The following is a 21,813-nucleotide window of genomic DNA, read 5'->3' as shown; positions in this document are numbered from 1 at the left end:
GAGGCCTCTACAGCTTTGCATTTTGCACCAATGTTGCAGGGATTATACTCGGATATCACAACTGATATACTTAAATCCCAACACTCAACTCTCTCTGACTTGGTGGTTAGACCATCATCTTATTGTTCAAGGGGCCTCATTTGTTCGTCCTACCTGGACTGTGATCACAACAGATGCAAGTCTTACAGGTTGCGGAGCTGTCTGGGGGTCTCTGACAGCACAAGGAGTTTGGAAACCTCGAGAGGCGAGGTTACCAATCAATATTTTTGAAGTCTGTGCTATTTTCAAAGCTCTTCAGACGTGGCCTCTATTGAATAGAGAACTTTTCATTTGTTTTCAGACAGACAATATCACAACAATGGCATGTATCAATCATCAAGGAGGGACTATCAGTCCTTCAGCAATGAAAGAAGTATCTCGGATACTTTCTTGGATGGAATCCAACTCTTGTCTAATTTCTGTGATTCATATCCCAGGTGTAGATAATTGGGAAGCGGATTATCTCAGCCATCAGACTTCACATCCAGGGGAGTGGTCTCTCCATCCAGATGTGTGTTTTTTTCATCTTGTACAGATGTTGGGGTTTTTCAGAAATAGATTTGATGGCCTCTCGTCTAAACAAGAAGCTTCCCAGATACCTTTCCAGGTCCAGGGATCCTCAGACAGAGATGGTGGATGCCTTAACAGTTTCTTGGTTTTACCAACCTGCTTATATTCTTCCGCCTCTGGTTCTTCCTCCAAGGGTGATGTACAAGATCATAATGGAACAATCTCATGTGTTTCTGATAGCACCAGCATGGCCTCACAGGTTTTGGTATGTGGATCTGGTTCGGATGTCCAGTTGCCAGCCTTGGCCACTTCCTTTAAGGCCAGATCTTCTGTCTCAAGGGCCATTTTTTTCTATCAGGATCTTAAATCTCTACATTTGAAAGCATGGAAATTGAACGCTTAGTACTTAGTCATAGAGGTTTCTCTGACTCAGTGATTAGCACTATGATACAGGTTTGTAAGTCTGTTTCAAGGAAAATTTATCATCAGGTTTGGAAAACCTATATTTCATGGTGTTCCACTCATAATTATTCTTGGCATTCTTTCAGTATTCCTAGGATTTTAGTTTCTTCAAGATGGTTTGGGTAAGGGGTTGGCTGCAAATACTTTGAAACAACAAATTTCTGCTCTGTCTTTTTTCATAGAAAGATTGCTAAACTTCCTGATCACTGTTTTTGTTCAGGCTTTGATTTGTATCAAACCTGTTATTAAATCTATTTCTCCTCCCTTGGAGTCTCAATTTGGTTTTGAAGATTTTACAGGCTCCTTCTTTTGAGCCTATGCATTTTCTGGATATTAAATTACTTTCTTGGAAAGTGTTATTTATTTTGGCTATCTCTTCTGCAAGAAGAGTTTCTCAATTGTCTGCTCTCTTGTGAGTCTCCTTATCTGATTTTTTTCCATCAAGATAAAGCTGTTTTGCAGACTTCATTTACTTTTTTGCCTAAAGTTTTGAATTCTAACATCAATAGGGAAATTGTTGTTCCTCCTTTTGTGTCCTAATCCTAAGAATACTCTTGAAAGATCTTTACATTATTTGGATGTGGTAAGAGCTTTGAAATATTATTATGTTGAGACTACTAAAGATTTCAGAGACTTTTTTTTTTTTTTTTTAGTCTATTTTCTTTTTCAAGATACGATGAGTCCACGGATTTCATCCTTACTTGTGGGATTACGCCTCCTGGTCAGCAGGAGGAGGCAAAGAGCACCACAGCAGAGCTATGTATATATAGCTCCTCCCTTCCCTCCCACTCCAGTCATTCTCTTTGCCTGTATTAGTGATAGGAAGAGGTAAAGTGAGGTGTTAGTTTAGATTCTTCAATCAAGAGTTTATTATTTTTAAAATGGTGCCAAAGTGTGCTATTTTACTACAGGGTGTATCTGTATTCCTTTTCAGCCTCTAGAGTAGAGCTACAGGTTGCTTTAAAGCAATGGGAACTGGTGGGTTTTTACACTCACTGCGCCTCCCATACTAGTGCTGCCCTTCTGGATTGATGGTCTTAGCAGATATTAACTAAGGCCCTTTCTGTGTCCACAGAACTGCAGGAGGGAAAAAACCTCTTGATCCTGTGAGACCGGTCATGCTGTCGCTCAGCATAGAGGTAAGTGCAGTCCTTATTATTCTGGGACATAAAACTAACTCAGAATAGACTGTATGCTTAACTATCTGATAAGTGGGGAATTAGATTTTATAGACTTCCCTTATTACTTGGAGACATTACATAACTTTATCCCTATGTGAATCAGGGGAGGTTAAGTTATTGGGCAGTTTTCCTGCAGTCTCAGTAACCATATCTACTCCCTTCAGTACTGCCTTCAAGGGCTTAAATGACTATATGTTTGCAGCCCAGGAGGGTTATCCGTGTTCAGTTATGGGATGTGTGTGAAATAGTCACTGCTTCATTTTTGTATTTTCAGAGTGTTGTTACTCTACAGCGGCTTCTGTTCTTAGAAAACTAACAACCGACAAAGAAATACATGGGGTTTCATGTCCTACCTCCCTTAGGGCTTATTTTGTATAATCTGTCGACGGGGAGTTTTTTTTATTGCTTTACATGTTGCTACAGACCCCCAACAACTTATATTATTTTATTGTACATGCGTGGGTATGTCTCGTTCCCTTCAGCTTATTGCACCACAAGGGCAGCTGAATGGAAGATTTACTTCCCTGTTTTGTATCACGTTGAGACTGAGAGTCACAATGACTTCTTTGGCATCATGGGAGAAAGTGCCATGCGGTTCTCCGACGGCTCCATTTGCCATTAAGTAGCGGCCAGGGAGACTTGGCTCCGCCCATCGTGGGCGTTTCAGTTAAGATACGCGCCATGGTTTGCGCGCCTTTGATCTATCCCTTCAATGGACGCCAGATGCTTTCTCGGCTGTGTGCAAATCATATAGTAGAGAGGCTCTGCGCGCTTTAGGTGTCTGTTTCCCCCTTTCTAGAATGACAGAAACACTGATATTTTTTTCATATGTTATAGGCATACTTGGACTGTAGCCTATGTTCTTTCTGTTGCGGTGGGGTTCCGGTAAACATAGGGAACACACTGCTCGGGGAGGTATATTTACAGTTTCTACTGAAGGGTATTGATATCTTTAGTTAACTAATAAATGGGGGTCATGTTGCCCAGTGCCAAGTACTCTGCCCCCATCCCAAGGACAGCTGCTGCATTTTCTAAAAAAATAAATAATCTGCAGCTAATATGAAGGAATAATGTTATTCCTTTTACATTTAAAGAGACAGTAGCATATTTTCCTGGTTAAATTTTACTGTGATTTCTCCGTCTACAGCAGTGGTGTCACCAGTCAATCCATGCCACAATATTCTACATGGGGTGCCCAAACTAATTTTTGACCCACAGGCAGTGCTCTGCAGTTCCTAGCAAAGATTTTGCTTCTGATGTGCATAGCGATGTCTTGTTACAGCAATGTATATGTTATTGAATTGTTTCTGAACAACAGAAATCAACCATTCTTTTAAAATTTAAAGAGACAGTAATATTTTTTTCTGTGTAAATTTTATTAAAGGAATTGGGGCTGTTTTGTTTTTTAAATCATCCTTTGTGGCTTAGGATGGTACTAAATCTTACAGGACTGAGTTACTTTAGATTTAAAGAGACCGTAACGTCTTGTTCTGCTAAAGAATTTCAGCTGTTTATTTGTTAGTTCATCCTTTATGGCTGAGGATGCAACAAACGCACTCAAGAATAGTTGATTGTCTAATTTATTTTTCTTTTTTGCACCTACTCCCTCTTCAGCGATTGCTGTTTGGCCACAAATTTCTCCTATAGTTTCCAATCGAAATTTTATGGCCCACATGCAGTGCCCTGCGTTTCCTTCACATTCCACTAGGAGTTAAGTTGCATTCTATACTTTTACACGAGGTAAAAGCATTGCTGGAGGAATTGCTATTCCATTAGGTTCCTCAATGTTTCTGAGACTCTCAGTTTCAGACGGAGGGGTACCTTAGGCATTCCCTATATTTTCAAGACTGTTTTTTGTTCATTGCTGACTCAGCTGAAGAGACTGGGCGACACTCCTTTAGGGGAGCGGTGTAGTTTCGACTTCACTACAAGAACTTCTATACCCTTAGCGGGTAGTCTGATAAAAAAGAAAGAAAGGGGAATATATATATATATATATATATATATATATATATATATATAATGTGTGTGTAATGGGACATGCACCAGGGTTTACAAGGGCAACCTTCTGTGTGCTTTATTACCGTTACTAGTGTGACGGCATTTTGGTTTGTTGCACTGTCTGAGGCTGTTCAGTCAGTAGCTTCTCTGGATAACATCCAGGACTAGATAAAGGTTTTCATATGGCGGATTCCAGTTTTTTAACTGGGGGCATTCGGCTCTGTTCCATTTTTTGGGACCTTATGGTTGGAGCCTTGTTTTATGGTGATATGTTTTAAAAGTCCTTGCCAGGAGCTAACTTGTAGAGACCTGGCTTGATATAAAAGAAAAAAGGAAACATAGCCTGCTGTTGAATCGAAGACAGCCCCCACAAGATCCAATTCCGGACCGGGACAAGTTCTCCATGCTGACTCTCTCAGTTTTCTCCAACATTGGTGTGTCCGGTCCACGGCGTCATCCTTACTTGTGGGAATAAATCTTCCCCAACAGGAAATGGCAAAGAGTCCCAGCAAAGCTGGCCATATAGTCCCTCCTAGGCTCTCTTCCCCAACAGGAAATGGCAAAGAGTCCCAGCAAAGCTGGCCATATAGTCCCTCCTAGGCTCCGCCCACCCCAGTCATTGTCTTTGCCGTTGCACAGGCAACATCTCCACGGAGATGGTTAAGAGTTTTTTGGTGTTTAAATGTAGTTTTTTATTCTTCTATCAAGTGTTTGTTATTTTAAAATAGTGCTGGTATGTACTATTTACTCTGAAACAGAAAAGGATGAAGATTTCTGTTTGTGAGAGGAAGATGATTTTAGCAGACAGTAACTAAAATCGATTGCTGTTTCCACATAGGACTGTTGAGATGAAGTAACTTCAGTTGGGGGAAACAGTTAGCAGACTTTTCTGCTTAAGGTATGACTAGCCATATTTCTAACAAGACCATGTAATGCTGGAAGGCTGTCATTTCCCCTCATGGGGACCGGTAAGCCATTTTCTTAGTCAAGCAAACAGAATAAAAGGCTTAATATGGGCTATAAAACTGGTAGACACTTTTATGGGCTAAATCGATTGCTTTATTTGGGCATTTTATACATGTTTATGCTGATAATTCACATTTATAAACTTGGGGAACGTTTTTTAACGGCAGGCACTATGTTAGACACCTTTTCCAGTCAGGGAGGGCCTTCCCAGTTGTAGGCTGAGCCTCATTTTCTCGCCATTACTGCACAGTTGTTTTTGAGAGCAAGACATGCAGATGCATGTGTGAGGATCTGAAAGTAGCTGGAAAAGTTTCTAGAAGGCGTCACTTGGTATCGTATTCCCCTCTGGGCTTGGTTAGGTCACAGCAAAGGCTATAGCTGGGACTGTATAGGGGTTAAATTTGTAAACGGCTCCGGTTAAGGGTTAAAGCTCTGAAAATTGGTGTGCAATACTCTTAATGCTTTAAGACACTGTGGTGAAATTTTGGTAATTTTTGAACAATTCCTTCATACTTTTTCACATATTCAGTAATAAAGTGTTTTCTGTTTAAAATTTAAAGAGACAGTAACGGTTTTGTTTTAAAACGTTTTTTGTGCTTTATTGACAAGTTTAAGCCTGTTCAACATGTCTGTGCCTTCGGATAAGCTATGTTCTATATGTATGAAAGCCAATGTGTCTCCCCATTTAAATTTGTGTGATAATTGTGCCATAGCGTCCAAACAAAGTAAGGACAGTACTGCCACAGATAATGAAATTGCCCAAGATGATTCCTCAGATGAGGGGAGTAAACATGATACTAAATCATCTCCTACTGTGTCTACACCAGTTTTGCCCACGCAGGAGGCCCCTAGTACATCTAGAGCGCCAATGCTTATTACTATGCAACAATTGACGGCTGTAATGGATAACTCCATAGCAAATATTTTATCCAAAATGCCTACATATCAGAGAAAGCGCGATTGCTCTGTTTTAAACACTGAAGAGCAGGAGGGCGCTGATAATTGTTCTGTCATACCCTCACACCAATCTGAAGTGGCCATGAGGGAGGTTTTGTCAGATGGGGAAATTTCAGATTCAGGAAAATTTCTCAACAAGCTGAACCTGATGTTGTGACATTTAAATTTAAATTAGAACATCTTCGCGCACTGCTTAAGGAGGTGTTATCTACTCTGGATGATTGTGACAACTTGGTCATTCCAGAGAAATTATGCAAGATGGACAAGTTCCTAGAGGTTCCGGTGCACCCCGACGCTTTTCCTATACCCAAGCGGGTGGCGGACATAGTGAATAAGGAGTGGGAAAAGCCCGGCATACCTTTTTGTTCCCCCCCCTATATTTAAGAAATAATTTCCTATGGTCGACCCCAGAAAGGACTTATGGCAGACAGTCCCTAAGGTCGAGGGGGCAGTTTCTACTCTAAACAAGCGCACTACTATTCCTATCGAGGATAGTTGTGCTTTCAAAGATCCTATGGATAAAAAATTGGAGGGTTTGCTTAAAAAGATTTTTGTACAGCAAGGTTACCTTCTACAACCCATTTCGTGCATTGTTCCTGTCACTACAGCAGCGTGGTTCTGGTTCGAGGAACTAGAAAAGTCGCTCAGTAGAGAGACTCCATATGAGGAGGTTATGGACAGAGTTCACGCACTTAAATTGGCTAACTCTTTTATTTTAGATGCCGCTTTGCAATTAGCTAGATTAGCGGCAAAAAATTCAGGGTTTGCAATCGTGGCGCGCAGAGCGCTTTGGCTAATGTCTTGGTCAGCGGATGTGTCATCCAAGACAAAATTGCTTAACATCCCTTTCAAAGGTAAAACTCTATTTGGACCAGAATTGAAAGAGATTATCTCAGACATCACTGGGGGAAAGGGCCACGCCCTTCCACAAGATAGGCCTTTCAAGGCCAAGAATAAGTCTAATTTTCGTTCCTTTCGCAATTTCAGGAACGGACCGGCCTCTAATTCTGCATCCTCTAAGCAAGAGGGTAATGCCTCACAACCCAAACCAGCCTGGAAACCGATGCAAGGCTGGAACAAGGGTAAGCAGGCCAAGAAGCCTGCTGCTGCTAACAAAACAGCATGAAGGAGTAGCCCCCGATCCGGGACCGGATCTAGTAGGGGGCAGACTCTCTCTCTTTGCTCAGGCAAGAGATGTTCAGGATCCCTGGGCACTAGAAATAGTTTCTCAGGGTTATCTTCTGGAATTCAGGGAACTACCCCCAAGGGGAAGGTTCCACATGTCTCACTTATCCTTAAACCAAATAAAGAGACAGGCGTTCTTACATTGTGTAGAAGACCTGTTAAAGATGGGAGTGATACACCCAGTTCCAATAAAGGAACAAGGAATGGGATTTTATTCAAATCTGTTCGTAGTTCCCAAAAAAGAGGGAACTTTCAGACCAATTTTGGATTTGAAGATCCTAAACAAATTTCTCAGGGTACCATCGTTCAAGATGGAAACCATTCGAACGATTCTACCCACTATCCAGGAAGGTCAATTTATGACTACCGTGGATCTAAAGGATTCGTACCTACATATTCCTTTCCACAAAGAACATCATCAGTTCCTAAGGTTCGCCTTTCTGGACAAACATTACCAGTTTGTGGCCCTCCCATTCGGGTTAGCCACTGCTCCAAGGATTTTCACAAAGGTACTAGGGTCCCTTCTAGCGGTTCTAAGACCGAGGGGCATTGCAGTAGTACCTTACTTGGGCGACATTCTAATACAAGCGTCGTCCCTGTCAAAAGCAAAGGCTCATACAGACATCATTCTGGCCTTTCTCAGATCACACAGATGGAAGGTGAACATAGAAAAAAGTTCTCTGTCTCCGTCAACAAGAGTTCCCTTCTTGGGAACAATAATAGATTCCTTAGAAATGAGGTTTTTTCTGACAGATGTCAGAAAGTCAAAACTTCTAAGCACTTGTCAAGTTCTTCATTCTGTTCCACGTCCTTCCATAGCGCAGTGCATGGAAGTAGTAGGGTTGATGGTTGCAGCAATGGACATAGTTCCTTTTGCACGAATTCATCTAAGACAATTACAACTGTGCATGCTCAAACAGTGGAATGGGGACTATACAGACTTGTCTCCAATGATTCAAGTAGATCAGAAGACCAGAGATTCACTCCGTTGGTGGCTGACCCTGGACCATCTATCCCAGGGAATGAGCTTCCGCAGACCAGAGTGGGTCATTGTCACGACCGACGCCAGTCTAGTGGGCTGGGGCGCGGTCCGGGAATCCCTGAAAGCTCAGGGACTATGGTCTCGGGAAGAGTCTCTTCTCCCGATAAACATTCTGGAACTAAGAGCGATCTTCAATGCTCTCAGGGCTTGGCCTCATCTAGCAAAGGCTAGATTCATAAGATTCCAATCAGACAACATGACGACCGTTGCGTATATCAATCATCAGGGGGGAACAAGGAGTTCCCTGGCGATGAAAGAAGTGACCAAAATAATTCAATGGGCGGAGGATCACTCCTGCCACCTATCTGCGATCCACATCCCAGGTGTGGAAAACTGGGAAGCGGATTATCTGAGTCGTCAGACATTCCATCCGGGGGAGTGGGAACTCCACCCGGAGATCTTTGCCCAACTAACTCAATTATGGGGCATTCCAGACATGGATCTGATGGCGTCTCGTCAGAACTTCAAGGTTCCTTGCTACGGGTCCAGATCCAGGGATCCCAAGGCGACTCTAGTAGATGCACTAGTAGCACCTTGGACCTTCAACCTAGCTTATGTATTTCCACCATTTCCTCTCATTCCCAGGCTGGTAGCCAGGATCAAACAGGAGAGGGCCTCGGTGATCTTGATAGCTCCTGCGTGGCCACGCAGGACTTGGTATGCAGACCTGGTGAATATGTCATCGGTTTCACCATGGAAGCTACCTTTGAGACAGGACCTTCTTGTTCAGGGTCCATTCGAACATCCAAATCTGGTCTCCCTCCAGCTGACGGCTTGGAGATTGAACGCTTGATTCTATCAAAGCGTGGGTTTTCAGATTCTGTGATAGATACTCTGGTTCAGGCCAGAAAACCGGTAACTAGAAAGATTTACCATAAAATATGGAAAAGATATATCTGTTGGTGTGAATCCAAAGGATTCCCATGGAATAAGATAAAAATTCCTAAGATTCTATCCTTTCTACAAGAAGGTTTGGAGACAGGATTATCTGCAAGTTCTCTAAAGGGACAGATCTCTGCTTTATCTGTCTTACTACACAAAAGACTGGCAGCTGTGCCAGATGTTCAAGCATTTGTTCAGGCTCTGGTTAGGATCAAGCCTGTTTACAGACATTTGACTCCTCCCTGAAGTCTAAATCTAGTTCTTTCAGTTCTTCAAGGGGTTCCGTTTGAACCTTTACATTCCATAGATATTAAGTTACTATCTTGGAAAGTTTTGTTTTTGGTTGCTATTTCTTCTGCTAGAAGAGTTTCAGAGTTATCTGCTCTGCAGTGTTCTCCGCCCTATCTGGTGTTCCATGCAGATAAGGTGGTTTTGCGTACTAAGCCTGGTTTTCTTCCAAAGGTTGTTTCTAACAAGAATATTAACCAGGAGATAGTTGTACCTTCTTTATGTCCGAATCCAGTTTCAAAGAAGGAACGTTTGTTACACAATTTGGACGTAGTCCGTGTTCTAAAATTCTATTTAGAGGCTACAAAAGATTTCAGACAAACATCTTCTTTGTTTGTTGTCTATTCTGGTAAAAGGAGAGGTCAAAAAGCGACTTCTACCTCTCTTTCCTTTTGGCTTAAAAGCATCATCCGATTGGCTTATGAGACTGCCGGACGGCAGCCTCCTGAAAGAATCACAGCTCACTCCACTAGGGCTGTGGCTTCCACATGGGCCTTCAAGAACGAGGCTTCTGTTGACCAGATATGTAAGGCAGCGACTTGGTCTTCACTGCACACTTTTGCCAAATTTTACAAATTTGATACTTTTGCTTCTTTGGAGGCTATTTTTGGGAGAAAGGTTTTGCAAGCCGTGGTGCCTTCCGTTTAGGTAACCTGATTTGCTCCCTCCCTTCATCCGTGTCCTAAAGCTTTGGTATTGGTTCCCACAAGTAAGGATGACGCCGTGGACCGGACACACCAATGTTGGAGAAAACAGAATTTATGCTTACCTGATAAATTACTTTCTCCAACGGTGTGTCCGGTCCACGGCCCGCCCTGGTTTTTTAATCAGGTCTGATAAATTATTTTCTCTAACTACAGTCACCACGGTACCATATGGTTTCTCCTATATTTTTCCTCCTGTCCGTCGGTCGAATGACTGGGGTGGGCGGAGCCTAGGAGGGACTATATGGCCAGCTTTGCTGGGACTCTTTGCCATTTCCTGTTGGGGAAGAGAGATTCCCACAAGTAAGGATGACGCCGTGGACCGGACACACCGTTGGAGAAAGTAATTTATCAGGTAAGCATAAATTCTGTTTTTCGTTTAAGTTTGGTTTAAGCTCAAATGTTTTTCTCTCAGAGGCAGTTTCTGCTTTCAATCTTGTCTGAAGATTAGACGAAAGGTGAGTCGTCCTTGCTCTGTGCAGGAGATCTCTTGGACCTGGGAGTGATGGTTCCAGTTTTAATACTGGTCCAGGATCTGGCTCTCGTAAAATGGGAATCCTCTAACCATTTTGTGAGGATTCTGTCCTTCAGGAGGGGTACTTTTATTGTGCCATTTCTCCCTTAATCCTAGTAGGTCATTTTATGACAACAGTGGATTTAAGATCAGGTGCCTTCAGGTGCCGTTCACGAGAATCGGCTCAAGTTTTTGGGTTTGACTTTCTGGACAAACACTTCTATTTGTGTTCCTTTCGATCTTGCCATAGTTCCGAGTTCTTACGGAGACTCTGGGATCGCTATGGTGATGCTTCGGTTATGAGACATTGCACTAGCGCTCTATCTGGCTGATGTCCTATTCCCAGCGTCATCCTTGTAACGAGCAGGATTTACTCGGACATGGTGTTTTACGTCCCGTGCTCCCAGGAGAGGAGGGTGGCTTTGGACAAGTGTTCCTTAGGCCCAAGCTCATTGGTAGTTTTTTCTTAGGATTCATGACTGGTTCCATATCTATGTAGGATTTTCTGACTTGGGTCAGGAAATTAATTTCTATCATTTTCCGCCTAGTTCTTCAATCCTCTCTCGGCCTTCAGTGGATTAGTACTTAGTTGTAGTTGGTCAGATGGTGTCAGCAAGCCACAATAGCCGGACAGGTAGCTCAGCGTGCTATGGCACTGTGGCTGTACGTTGTGACAACCCAAGGGTTGCGGACTCTATCTCCGGTGTGGTCTGCTGTCTTTCATCTTTTTAAGGTTGATCGACTGAGCCGTATCTTGTGTTCCTTCCGATTCTGTTTGTTGCTTCAATACAGTTAAGCATGCTCAGGGAAATGAGACTATGCGGATTTGTTTCCTCAGTTAGTCTCTGGCTCATCTATTCCAGGGAACTTGATTTAGCAGTGTGTGGCCTCTGGCGGAGTCTAATCTTTTTGTAGACTTCCTGGTACTCAGAGCGAGCTCAAGGCTCGTCTGGTCTCAGTTGGCTTCGGCCCAGTTCTTCTTTCTTAAGACGGACACTATGTCCACGCCAGGATGGAACGAGGTGTTCCTTAACCGGGGCTGAGGTGTCCAAGCTTATCCAGTGGGTAGCATCTCATTATTGCTATCTGTCAGCGATCCATATTCCAGGGGTGGACCCTTGGGAAACGGGGTTTCTGAGTAGACGAATCTTTCATCCGGGAGAATGGGAGCTCCATCCGGGAGTATTTTCCAACCTGGTTTTCATATGAGATCGGCTGGGGTTTTCATATGAGATCGGCTGGATTTTGATCTCATGGCATTGTGTCAGAATGCCGGACTTCTGGGTTGCGGGTCCAGGTATAGGGCCCCAGTCCAAGCTGATAGCTACCTTGGAAGTTCTTGGGTCCTTCAGCCTAGAATGTCTATTTTCTCCATTTGTGCTGCTTTCCGGGTTGTTGTTCAAGCCTTATAGGAAGGGGCATCAGTGATCCTCCACGCTTATGCATGGCCTCACAGGATTTGCTATGTTGATCAGGTGGACGTGTCATCTCTGCAACATGGATACTTCTGTTGGGGTAGGACCTCTTATTCAGGATTTTTATCCTCCCATCTAAGTCCATTTTCTCTGAAGCTGATTGATTGGAGATTGGTCGCTTGATCCTATGTAAGCTGAGATTCTCTGATTCGGTCATAGATACCTTATTTCAGGCGTGTAAGTCTGTAACTAGGAAGATTTACCTTACATTAGGGTGTAAATAAAAGATTTACCTTACATTAGGGTGTAAATAATTTTATTGGTGTGAATCCGAAGGTTACTCATGGAGTAGAGTTAGGATTCACAGGATTTTTATCTTCTCTCCAAGAAGGATTGGAGAAGGGGTTTCTTCAGTGAGTTCCCTGACAGGTTGGATCTCTGTTCAATCTTTTTGTCAGGCTCTGATTAGGGTCAGGCCTGTGTTTAACCCACTTGCTCCTCCATGGAGTTTGAAAAAACCGTTAGATCCAAATTCAGAGGTTCCATTGAATCTATGTATTCCATAGATATTGAGTTATTATCCTGGAAAGTTTTATTTCCTGTTGCTGTTTCGTTTACTCGATGAGTATCTGAGTTTTCGACATTCCTATATCATTCTCCTTCCTTATTTTTCATGGGGATAAGGTAGTGTTATGTTCTACTCCTGGTTTTCTTCTAAGGTTGTTTCAGAAAGAACTTGTATTAGGATGTTGTTGTTCCATCTTTGTGTTCTAATCCTTATTAGAAGGAACATCTGCTTCATTATTCAGATGTCGTACGTGCTTGCAGTTCTACTTACAAGCTACTAAGGATTTTATAAATTCGATACCTTGGCCTCGGTTGAGGTTGTTTTTTGGGAGATAGGTTCTTCAAGCAGTGGTGCCTTCCGTTTACGTTCCCTGTCTTGTCCCTCCCGTTTTCATCCGTGTACTATACCTTTGGTATTGTATCCCACTAGTAAGGATGAAATCCGTGGACTAATCATATCTTGAAAAAGAAAAGGAAATTTATGCTTACCTGACAAATGTATTTCTTTTCCGATACGATGAGTCCACGGCCTGCCCTGTTCTCTGAGACAAGTTTTTATATTTTTTGTTAAACTTCAGACACCTCTGCACCTTGGCTTTTCCTTTCTCTTCCTAACTTCGGTCAAATGACTGGAGTTGGGAGGGAAGGGAGAAGCTATATATATATATATATATACAGCTCTGCTGTGGTGCTCTTTGCCTCCTCCTGCGTAATCCCACAAGTAAGGATGAAATCCGTGGAATCATCGTATCGAAAAAGAAATTTATCAGGCAAGCATAAATTTCCTTTTTTCTGGCTCCAGGAAAGGTCAGAAAGCTTCTGTCATTTCTCTGGCATCTTGGATGAAACTTTTTTGATTCACAAAGCATATTTAGAGGAGGGGCACGTGGCGCGTGGATTTCCACATCTTGGGTATTATATTTACATACGTCACTAGCTCATGGACTCTTGCCACTTACATGAAAGAAAACATAATTTATGTAAGAACTTACCTGATGAATTAATTTCTTTCATAGTGGCAAGAGTCCATGAGACCCACCCTTTTTTTGGTGGTTATGATTTTTTTGTATAAAGCACTTTATTTATCAAGTTCCTTTTTTTTTATGCTTTTTACTCCTTCTTTTACACCTCACTTCTTGGCTACACATTAAACTAAGGTATGCGTGAGGTGGGAGGTGTATTTATAGGCATTTTGAGGTTTGGGAAACTTTGCCCCCACCTGGTAGGAATGTATATCCCAGACGTCACTAGCTCATGGACTCTTGCCATGGTGGCTACTGATCTCTTAAATTCTCCTCTTCTTAGGCCTTCAGAGGTGTTAAGAAAATATATATGTGAGTAGCTGCTATATAAGTAAAAAATCCCTGTGAATGGTTAACTAGTATAGTTCCTTAAATCTCTAAATAGTATTTCACAAATTCGGAGGCACTGAAAAGTTCAAAAGCCTAATAATGAATGTCTGATTACACTGTCTTTCTATTTATCTGTATATATGTTGCTGTTTCTAATGAGAGAGAGAGATAATTATCTTTGCTTTTTTAGGGAAACATAAGAATTAAGCCATGAAGCTGAACGAACGAAACCTGGTTTTTTACGCCACATGCAAATCTCCTGTGGACAAGAGTGGTTTCCTGTTTAAGAAAGGAGACCGCAATGCTGCCTATCACAAGCGCTGGTTTGTCCTGAAGGGCAATATGTTCTTCTATTTTGACAATGAAGAGAGCCGTGAACCGGTTGGCGTTATAATACTAGAAGGATGCAGAGTGGAGCTATGTGAGTCTACAGAAGAATTCAGCTTTGCAATCAGTTTTGCTTATCCCAAATCACGGTCTTACATACTTGCTGCAGACAGCCAGAGTGTTATGGAATCATGGGTGAAAGCACTCTCAAGGGCAAACTTTGAATATATTAGGCTTGTTGTAAATGAACTGCAGAAGCAACTTACAGACATAAAGAAAACCACTACTAAGACCTATGACATACAGGGATCAACTGAAACCTCAGAAACTAATTCCAGTATGGAACGGCAAGTGCTGTCTTCAAACCTTAAGGAGACCTCAGTCCAACAACATTATCAGAAAGACAATGGCACTGCTATATGGGACAACTATCAAGTCAATTTGCCAAATGGATATTTACAGGTTAATGGACCAAAGGATAAAGATGAGCTAGGGCATCCAGAGGTAAACTTGTCAGGGGCCTCCTTAACTCCAGGAAGCCAATCGGAGTTGGTGGTTGATGAAGCATGCTTCTCTCCTGAGGACACTATAGATGTAGCAGATCCGCTTTGTTTTTTAAAGCTTCATAAACTGTATGGAGAAGAAATAAGGAAAGTAAGAATCCAATGGTTGGAAAATTTAGAAAAACAAAATGTAGACCCTGGTGAATAATACTCCCCCCTCCTATACATTTTATTAACAAGTTAAAAATATCCCTTTTTAAGAATTTGGTGTAAAATTAATGTTTTTAATTTGGGAGCATAAGTGTAAGAATAATAATAAAATGCACATAAAGGAACACAGCGGGTAAACACCTGGTTCATCAGCTGTGTAACTCTTCAGGTTCAGGGCATGATGAAGTATATGTGTAACCACTTTGTAGAGGCTACTGCCTGTGGGGTAAATAAAACACTGCCCAAACGTTCAGACAAGAGTACTCAAAAAGCACAATATTTCAACACTACTATTTCCTTATATGAGAGTATCCAATTATCATGAATGTCTGAATATCCTTTTTTTAAAATATTGTTCAGACATTTTTAGTATCAGCTTTAAAGGGACACTGAACCCAAATGTTTTCTTTTGTGATTTAGATAGAGCATGCGATTTTAAGAAACTTTCTAATTAACTCCTATTAGCAAATGTTCTTCATTCTCTTGGTATATTTATTTGAAAAGCAAGAATGTAAGTTTAGATGCCGGCCTGTTTTTGGTTAACAACCTGGGTTGTCCTTGCCGATTGGTGGATAAATTCATCTACCAATAAACAAGTGCTGTCCAGGGCACTGGACTTTCTTTTTCAAATAAAGATAGCAAGCGAACGAAGAAAAATTGATAATCGGAGTAAATTAGAACGTTGCTTAAAATTGCATGTTCTATCTAAATCACAAAAGAGAACATTTGGGTTAAGTATCCCTTTAACCTACAGAGGAGAGGACCAAGCAAGCTGACAATCTTTTATTAAAAAAAAAAATGTACACAGGAGAGAACCAAGCAAGGGGACAATCTACTTTAGTTTTAAAAAATAAAAGTGTAATACAAATTCAGGTTCCTCATTTTTGTAATGTTGAATAAAATGCACTGCCCAAGGGATTATGGGTTATGAAAACCAATATGTTCAGAAATGTATTTTATAACGTTTTGTGAATCTGATGCTGTTGTGAAATCAGGTGACCCCGATGGGATGGCTAAGGTAACATACTTTTATTATGTTGGAGAAATCACTCATTAGACATGGAATATAGTAATTTACAATCTTCTGTTATCTTGTATTTAAAACAGTTTAATTTTTTTATAACAAAAAGTGTCTTTGTTAGCATATTGTATATGCTATAATTCACAATATATGAAGTGTTGACCAGATCGTTCATCTACATCCTTGCTGTCTCATACATTTCAAATGAATCAGAATTAGATATATAGATTATATGTAAAATAATCCATCAAATTTAGGACCAATGGTAAAATTCTCTGAGTTAAACTGGATTTTCAAGATCCTGTGTTTAACAGTTTTTTCTTTAATAAATGCACATGCGTGCACAATGCGCAAATGTAGAAATGGAGAGCTAATAGTGATGTATGGGTGCTCTGGATGGAGCACTGAGGTAGCGCATCCCGGTGGGGGTTCGAAATAACTTGTGCAAAGACCTAACCGTAACTGTTGTAATCAGTCCTCTCATCCAGCCCAATATACTCCATTTGCATCCCTCCCAGGCAAAGCAATGCCCACCTTATCTCCTCCCAGAATCCCTTCTCTCAACTTGCTGTTCTTTACTATTGTGTGTCATGCAAAAGGTTGATTACTGTTATGTGGCTTAATTGACCATAATGTTTGTGGGGTGTGAAAGGGGACTTTGTACTGTAAACTTGTCTCCCCTTAAAGGAACAGTAGTACATGCAGTTAATTGAAAATTGGTGTATAAACACTACTACAAAGAATAATATGCACAGATACTGATCTAAAAATCCAGTATAAAACAGTTTAAAAACTTACTTAGAAGCTGCCAGTTTAGCACTGTTGAAAAGATAAACTGGAACACCTACTGAAAGTGGTTCTATAGCATAAAAAAGCAGACACTCCCCCTTCCTCTGCATATGAAAAGACTTTACACAAACAGGAGCAAGCAGGAGTAGGTACATATCAGTATTCTCCTAAAACTTTGGGGCTTGGTTAGGAGTCTGAAAATCAGAGCAATGTTATTTAAAAATAAGCAAAACTATACATAAAAAAAGCGCTGTGTAGGCTATATAAATTGAATCATCTACAAAACCTTTATCCAAAGAAAAATCTAGTGTATAATCTCCGTTTTAATGTGTTTTTAATTATGCATTTTACCTACTGGAGTGTATTAAATAGTTTACAAATAGCTACATTTTACCTTTTTTATTTTGTCATTTGAAATGACTGATTTTGCCTGATTAAGCCACCACCTACAGTGAAATTTTCAGTACTGCAGTAATGGTGCACAAAAGCAATATGAACAAGATCCAGTAAAAGAAATCACACTCTTAGTGGGGATGTGAGAAAAGGGTTCTAACATATTAATTTTCAATTGTTATCTCAGAGACAAGAAACGTTGGTGATTATATAGCATAAGATCATATGTTCTCTCTGCAAACTCAGCTCGTTTTAATGGGGTTGTGGTTTCAAAGGGCAAAAACAGCTCTTTCATATACAAAAATAATCCTAAAGGAGCAATTCCCCCATACCCCGGAAACCAGTCTTAGAGTGCACTGCCTCTTAAATGTACACAAACGCGCCCAAATGCGTTTGAAAATCAGTGGGTCCTATAGATTTGGGCTGGCCCCTAGCTTATAGACACCTTTTGTCAAGTCCTGCACTAGGAGTTCTTGGGAGAAATACTGTCTGCACAGTCTCTTAGGACTCCGCGGGCGGACATATTCTCCCCTGTCCCCCCGGGGTTCTCATCTGGTGGGCAGCAATCGGCTGCCTGCATTCACAATTGCACATGATTTCATGCGCAGGCAGGAGCTGTCAATCATCCTGGTCAGAAGAGACCAGGGAGATTGAAAATCTCCACCTAAGAGGTGGAGAACAGGGAAGCAGCTGCTTGATGAATCCTGACTGCAGGTTCTCTTGTGCGAACCTGCAGTCAAAGGGGAGAGAAGGGCTTGATAAATCGAGCCTATAATTTTTATTTTTATTTTCCCCTCGCTTATATTGCACAAATAACACTACTGTTAACATTTTGTTTTATTTCTTCTGTATATAAATGGCAGACTGTGCTTGGTACTCGGTTCACCTTTTAACTGCTTGATGTACAGAGCTCATTTCCAGTCTGAATATAAAATGCACAATAATATTTTCTTAGAACAATGTAGTATGAGCTAAAGTGCACAAATATGTAACCTTGACAGTTTATTCCTTTTATGGTTTTGCTATTCTTTTCCATACCTCTTGTTTTAAACATTTACATTTCAGTGTATGACAATATATGTAACTGTTTACATTTGTTTTACATCTTTCCCTCATTCAGCAATGATTTTAAAATAAACCTTTCTGGACCAATATGGTATTCTTGTTTTAATAATCTGCTTTGGAGAAAGTTCCATCATGTCCTCTTCTTGTTGCATTATAAAATAATGAAACAACCATAGTTTAATAAAAAAAATAAAGTTTTTTTACATGATTGCATTTAAAATTCTAAGAATGATCTCACTTTTGCCACCAGTGGTACAAAGTCTTGGCCAACAATACACCATTAGAAGAGACTCCATATAACATTAATAGGCAAAGCTTTTTGAATAGTTCTACACAGGTTTACATTTCGGGATATTCTGTAGAAGTGTGGCAAACAGTTACCCCTGTATTCAGGCTGTCCCTTTGCAACAGACCAGCCAACTGTTTACCCAGAATTCATCCAGCTTTCAAATGTTTTAAATCTGTGTCCAACCTAATTATTCATTTGCTGCATAATGGGCAGGACTTAAAGGGACATTAAACCCTTAATAGATTTCATGCACATCCTGCTGCCATTTTGGAACGTAGGCTACGCTGCAGGTATCAGCTAGGTAGCAGCACCCATGACTAGAGGGAGTCGGGGAATAACCTGAACACGATGCTAATAAAATGTGTTTAATGTCCCTGTTAAAGATATCACTGTTTAGGCAAACTTACACATTTATTAGGTTAAATCAGTTTGCTCACCTCACATGGAATTGGTGTGGTCCCTAAGACTGATAACATCTGCTTAAAACAAAAAAAGGTGAATGGAAGAATTTTACTTTTGTGGAAAATGTTTCTTTAAAGGGATAGTAAACCCAAACATTTTCTTTTATGATTTAGGTAGAACATAAAATTTTAAACAACTTTCCAATTTACTTCTATTATCAAATTTAGTTCATTCTCTTCTTATCCATTGCTAAAGGAATAGTATTGCATTACTGGCAGGAAGCTGAACACATCTATTTAGCCAATCACAAGAGACAAATATGTGCAGGCACCAATTAGCAGCATCTCCCACTAGTGTATGATATGTGCGTATTCTTTTTCAACAAGGGATACTAATAGAATAAAGCACATTTGAAAATAGAAGTGAATTTAAAAGTGTTTTAAAATTACATGCTCTATCTGAATCATGCAAGTTCAATTTTGCCTGTCCTAACCCTTTAATGAAAAAACAGTGGTGGTGTTAAGCAAATGGGTGAATATGTTCATGGAGTAAGTATTTGTAACATACTAGAAACAAAATGTTAGCAATATGTCCCTATGTTCATGAGTTATGTTCTTTTATACTTGGAATAGCTTTTGTGGGGGTCTTATGCTGTTTAGTTGCAACTTTGTGAATCTGTGTGAGAACTCTAGATCAGTGTTTTTCAACCAGTGTGCCGTGGCACACTAGTGTGCCATGAGAAATCCTCAGGTGTGCCACGGTAGACTGACAACAGTGTGACACATATTTTTTAAACTTTGCTTGTTTTTTACTCCCAGTGCAGGGGTAGTTTGTAGGAGGCATGGCATAGCAGCACAATACATACAGTATGTGTGTGTTTGTGTGTATGTGTATATATATATGCTGTATTAGGCTACAATGTGTGGGTTTTTTTAAATTTTGGGATGGTGGTGTGCCACGGGATTTTTTAATGTAAAAAAGTGTGCCACGGCAAAAAAAAGGTTAAAAATCCCTGCTCTAGATAACAGCGTGCCTGTAGTCTTACTCTAATTGACCAACCCCTTTGTCTTTTTCCAGGTAGCCGGTAACAGGGGAGTGATTAATTACAAAGGTGTCACATGACTGTCATTTGTAGATGATTACCAAGGTAACCTTTAGGGTGTTCTTGGCTCTAATTAAAAGAGGGCACGTTTTGAATAGATCTAAAAAAACATAATTTGTCATATTTCAAATAATTCAGCATGTGTCCACTGTCAATCATTACATTTTGTTTGAAATAGAAATATTTGGTTAATTTTGCAGATCACATTGTGTACAGTTCATCTTACTCCAGACTTATAAAAAAGACAATCAGAAAAGTGGATACAATACACTGCATAGCCAAGTAATGCTTACATGAGCTTTGTTGTATCAATGAAAGTGCCAGAACTAAGGAAGGAAGAAAGGGTGGAATCATTTTTGTTGGACCTTCCCTATGTGTGATATAGAATGTTATCATCTAATGTCAATAATCCAAATTATAAACATTAATTTATATAAAAACAAATGTGACAATCCCAGTAGTGCAAAAAGAAAGTGTGGATGTACTCAGTTTGTACTGAAGAGAACGTCCTAAGTGGGTTTCTTTAATACTGTTAGAATATTTTTAGAATTCCTGTTGTCCACCTTAAAGGGACATGCCACCCACATTTTTTCTTTTATGATTTAGAAAGAAAATGCAATGTTAAACATATTTCTAATTTACTTATTATCTAATTTGTTTGATTCTCTTGATATTCTTTGATACAAAGCATATCTAGATATGCTCACTAGCTGATGATTGGTTTCTGCACATAGAAGCATCATGTGATTGGCTCACCATGTACATTGCTTTTTATTCAAATAAGGATATTTAAAAAATGAAGCAAAATAAATTATGGAAGTAAATTGTAATTTTGTTTAAATTTCTATTCTCTATCTGAATCATGAAAGAAAGATTTTGGGTTTAGTGGCCCTTTAAGCTTAAATAATAGAAGTGTGATATATTGTTTTGCTAGGCTTATAAGATAAGCTGCTAAAACCAGTGTTGTGTACAAGTTTTAGGCTCATGCCGGCTAACATCTGTTAGTTTTCTTTCTACGGTGGTGAGAGTGCACAAAAATCCTTATTTGTGGGAATTCATCTCATGGCCACAAGAGGAGGCAAAGACACCCAAAGTATCTCTCACTTACCTTTCCCTTTCCAGTAGTACATATAGCCAAAATATGAGCAAGAAGTAAATAGATGGTAGGGTAAAGAGGGGCAAACTAGAACTGCCACCATCTAGGAAAAGATGGGCAGGTTCGTGGACTCTCAGCACCAAGAAAGAAATTAATCAGGTAAGAATAAATTGTGTTTTGTTTGGTTTTTACTAAGGTGGTGAGAGTGCATGAAAATCCTTACTTGTTGGAACTAATATCCCAGCTGTGGAGTCCACAAAGGAAAAAGGGTGAGAGAGAAGGAAAGGCAAGCACCTATTTACCAGGAACCACTGTCTGAAGGACCTTCGATCCAAACCCGTCAAAATGATAAAATATTTTGTAAAGTATGCAAAGGGGGCCAGGTTGCAACCTTACAAAGGGTGCTCTACTAATACCTCATTCAGAAAAACCAAAGAAGTAGACACAGAACAAGTTGAATGATCTGTAATATGCGAAGGCGACGACTATTCCGCCTTCAAATAACCTCCGTGATTCAAACTCTATAATCAAGAAGCTAAGGTAACCAAAGC

General features: G+C 40.4%; 1 protein-coding gene across 2 annotated transcripts in view; it reads left to right on the top strand.

The window, feature by feature from the left end:
• The window catches only part of PHETA1 (PH domain containing endocytic trafficking adaptor 1), a 58,116-nt gene extending 39,656 nt beyond the window's left edge, over window positions 1-18,460 (top strand). For both annotated transcript variants that reach the window (XM_053701711.1, XM_053701710.1), the window contains exon 2: window positions 14,256-18,460. In XM_053701711.1, the coding sequence (XP_053557686.1) occupies window positions 14,276-15,103 (828 nt within the window). In that variant the 5' untranslated portion in view covers window positions 14,256-14,275 and the 3' untranslated portion in view covers window positions 15,104-18,460. The remainder of the gene's footprint in view (window positions 1-14,255) is intronic.
• The last annotated feature ends 3,353 nt before the right edge of the window (window positions 18,461-21,813 follow it).

The sequence above is a fragment of the Bombina bombina genome, chromosome 2 (assembly GCF_027579735.1).
Source record: "Bombina bombina isolate aBomBom1 chromosome 2, aBomBom1.pri, whole genome shotgun sequence".
Classification (NCBI taxonomy): domain Eukaryota; kingdom Metazoa; phylum Chordata; class Amphibia; order Anura; family Bombinatoridae; genus Bombina; species Bombina bombina.
The sequence above is the reverse complement of the archived record's forward strand: the minus strand, read 5'-3'. Positions and strand labels throughout refer to the sequence as shown.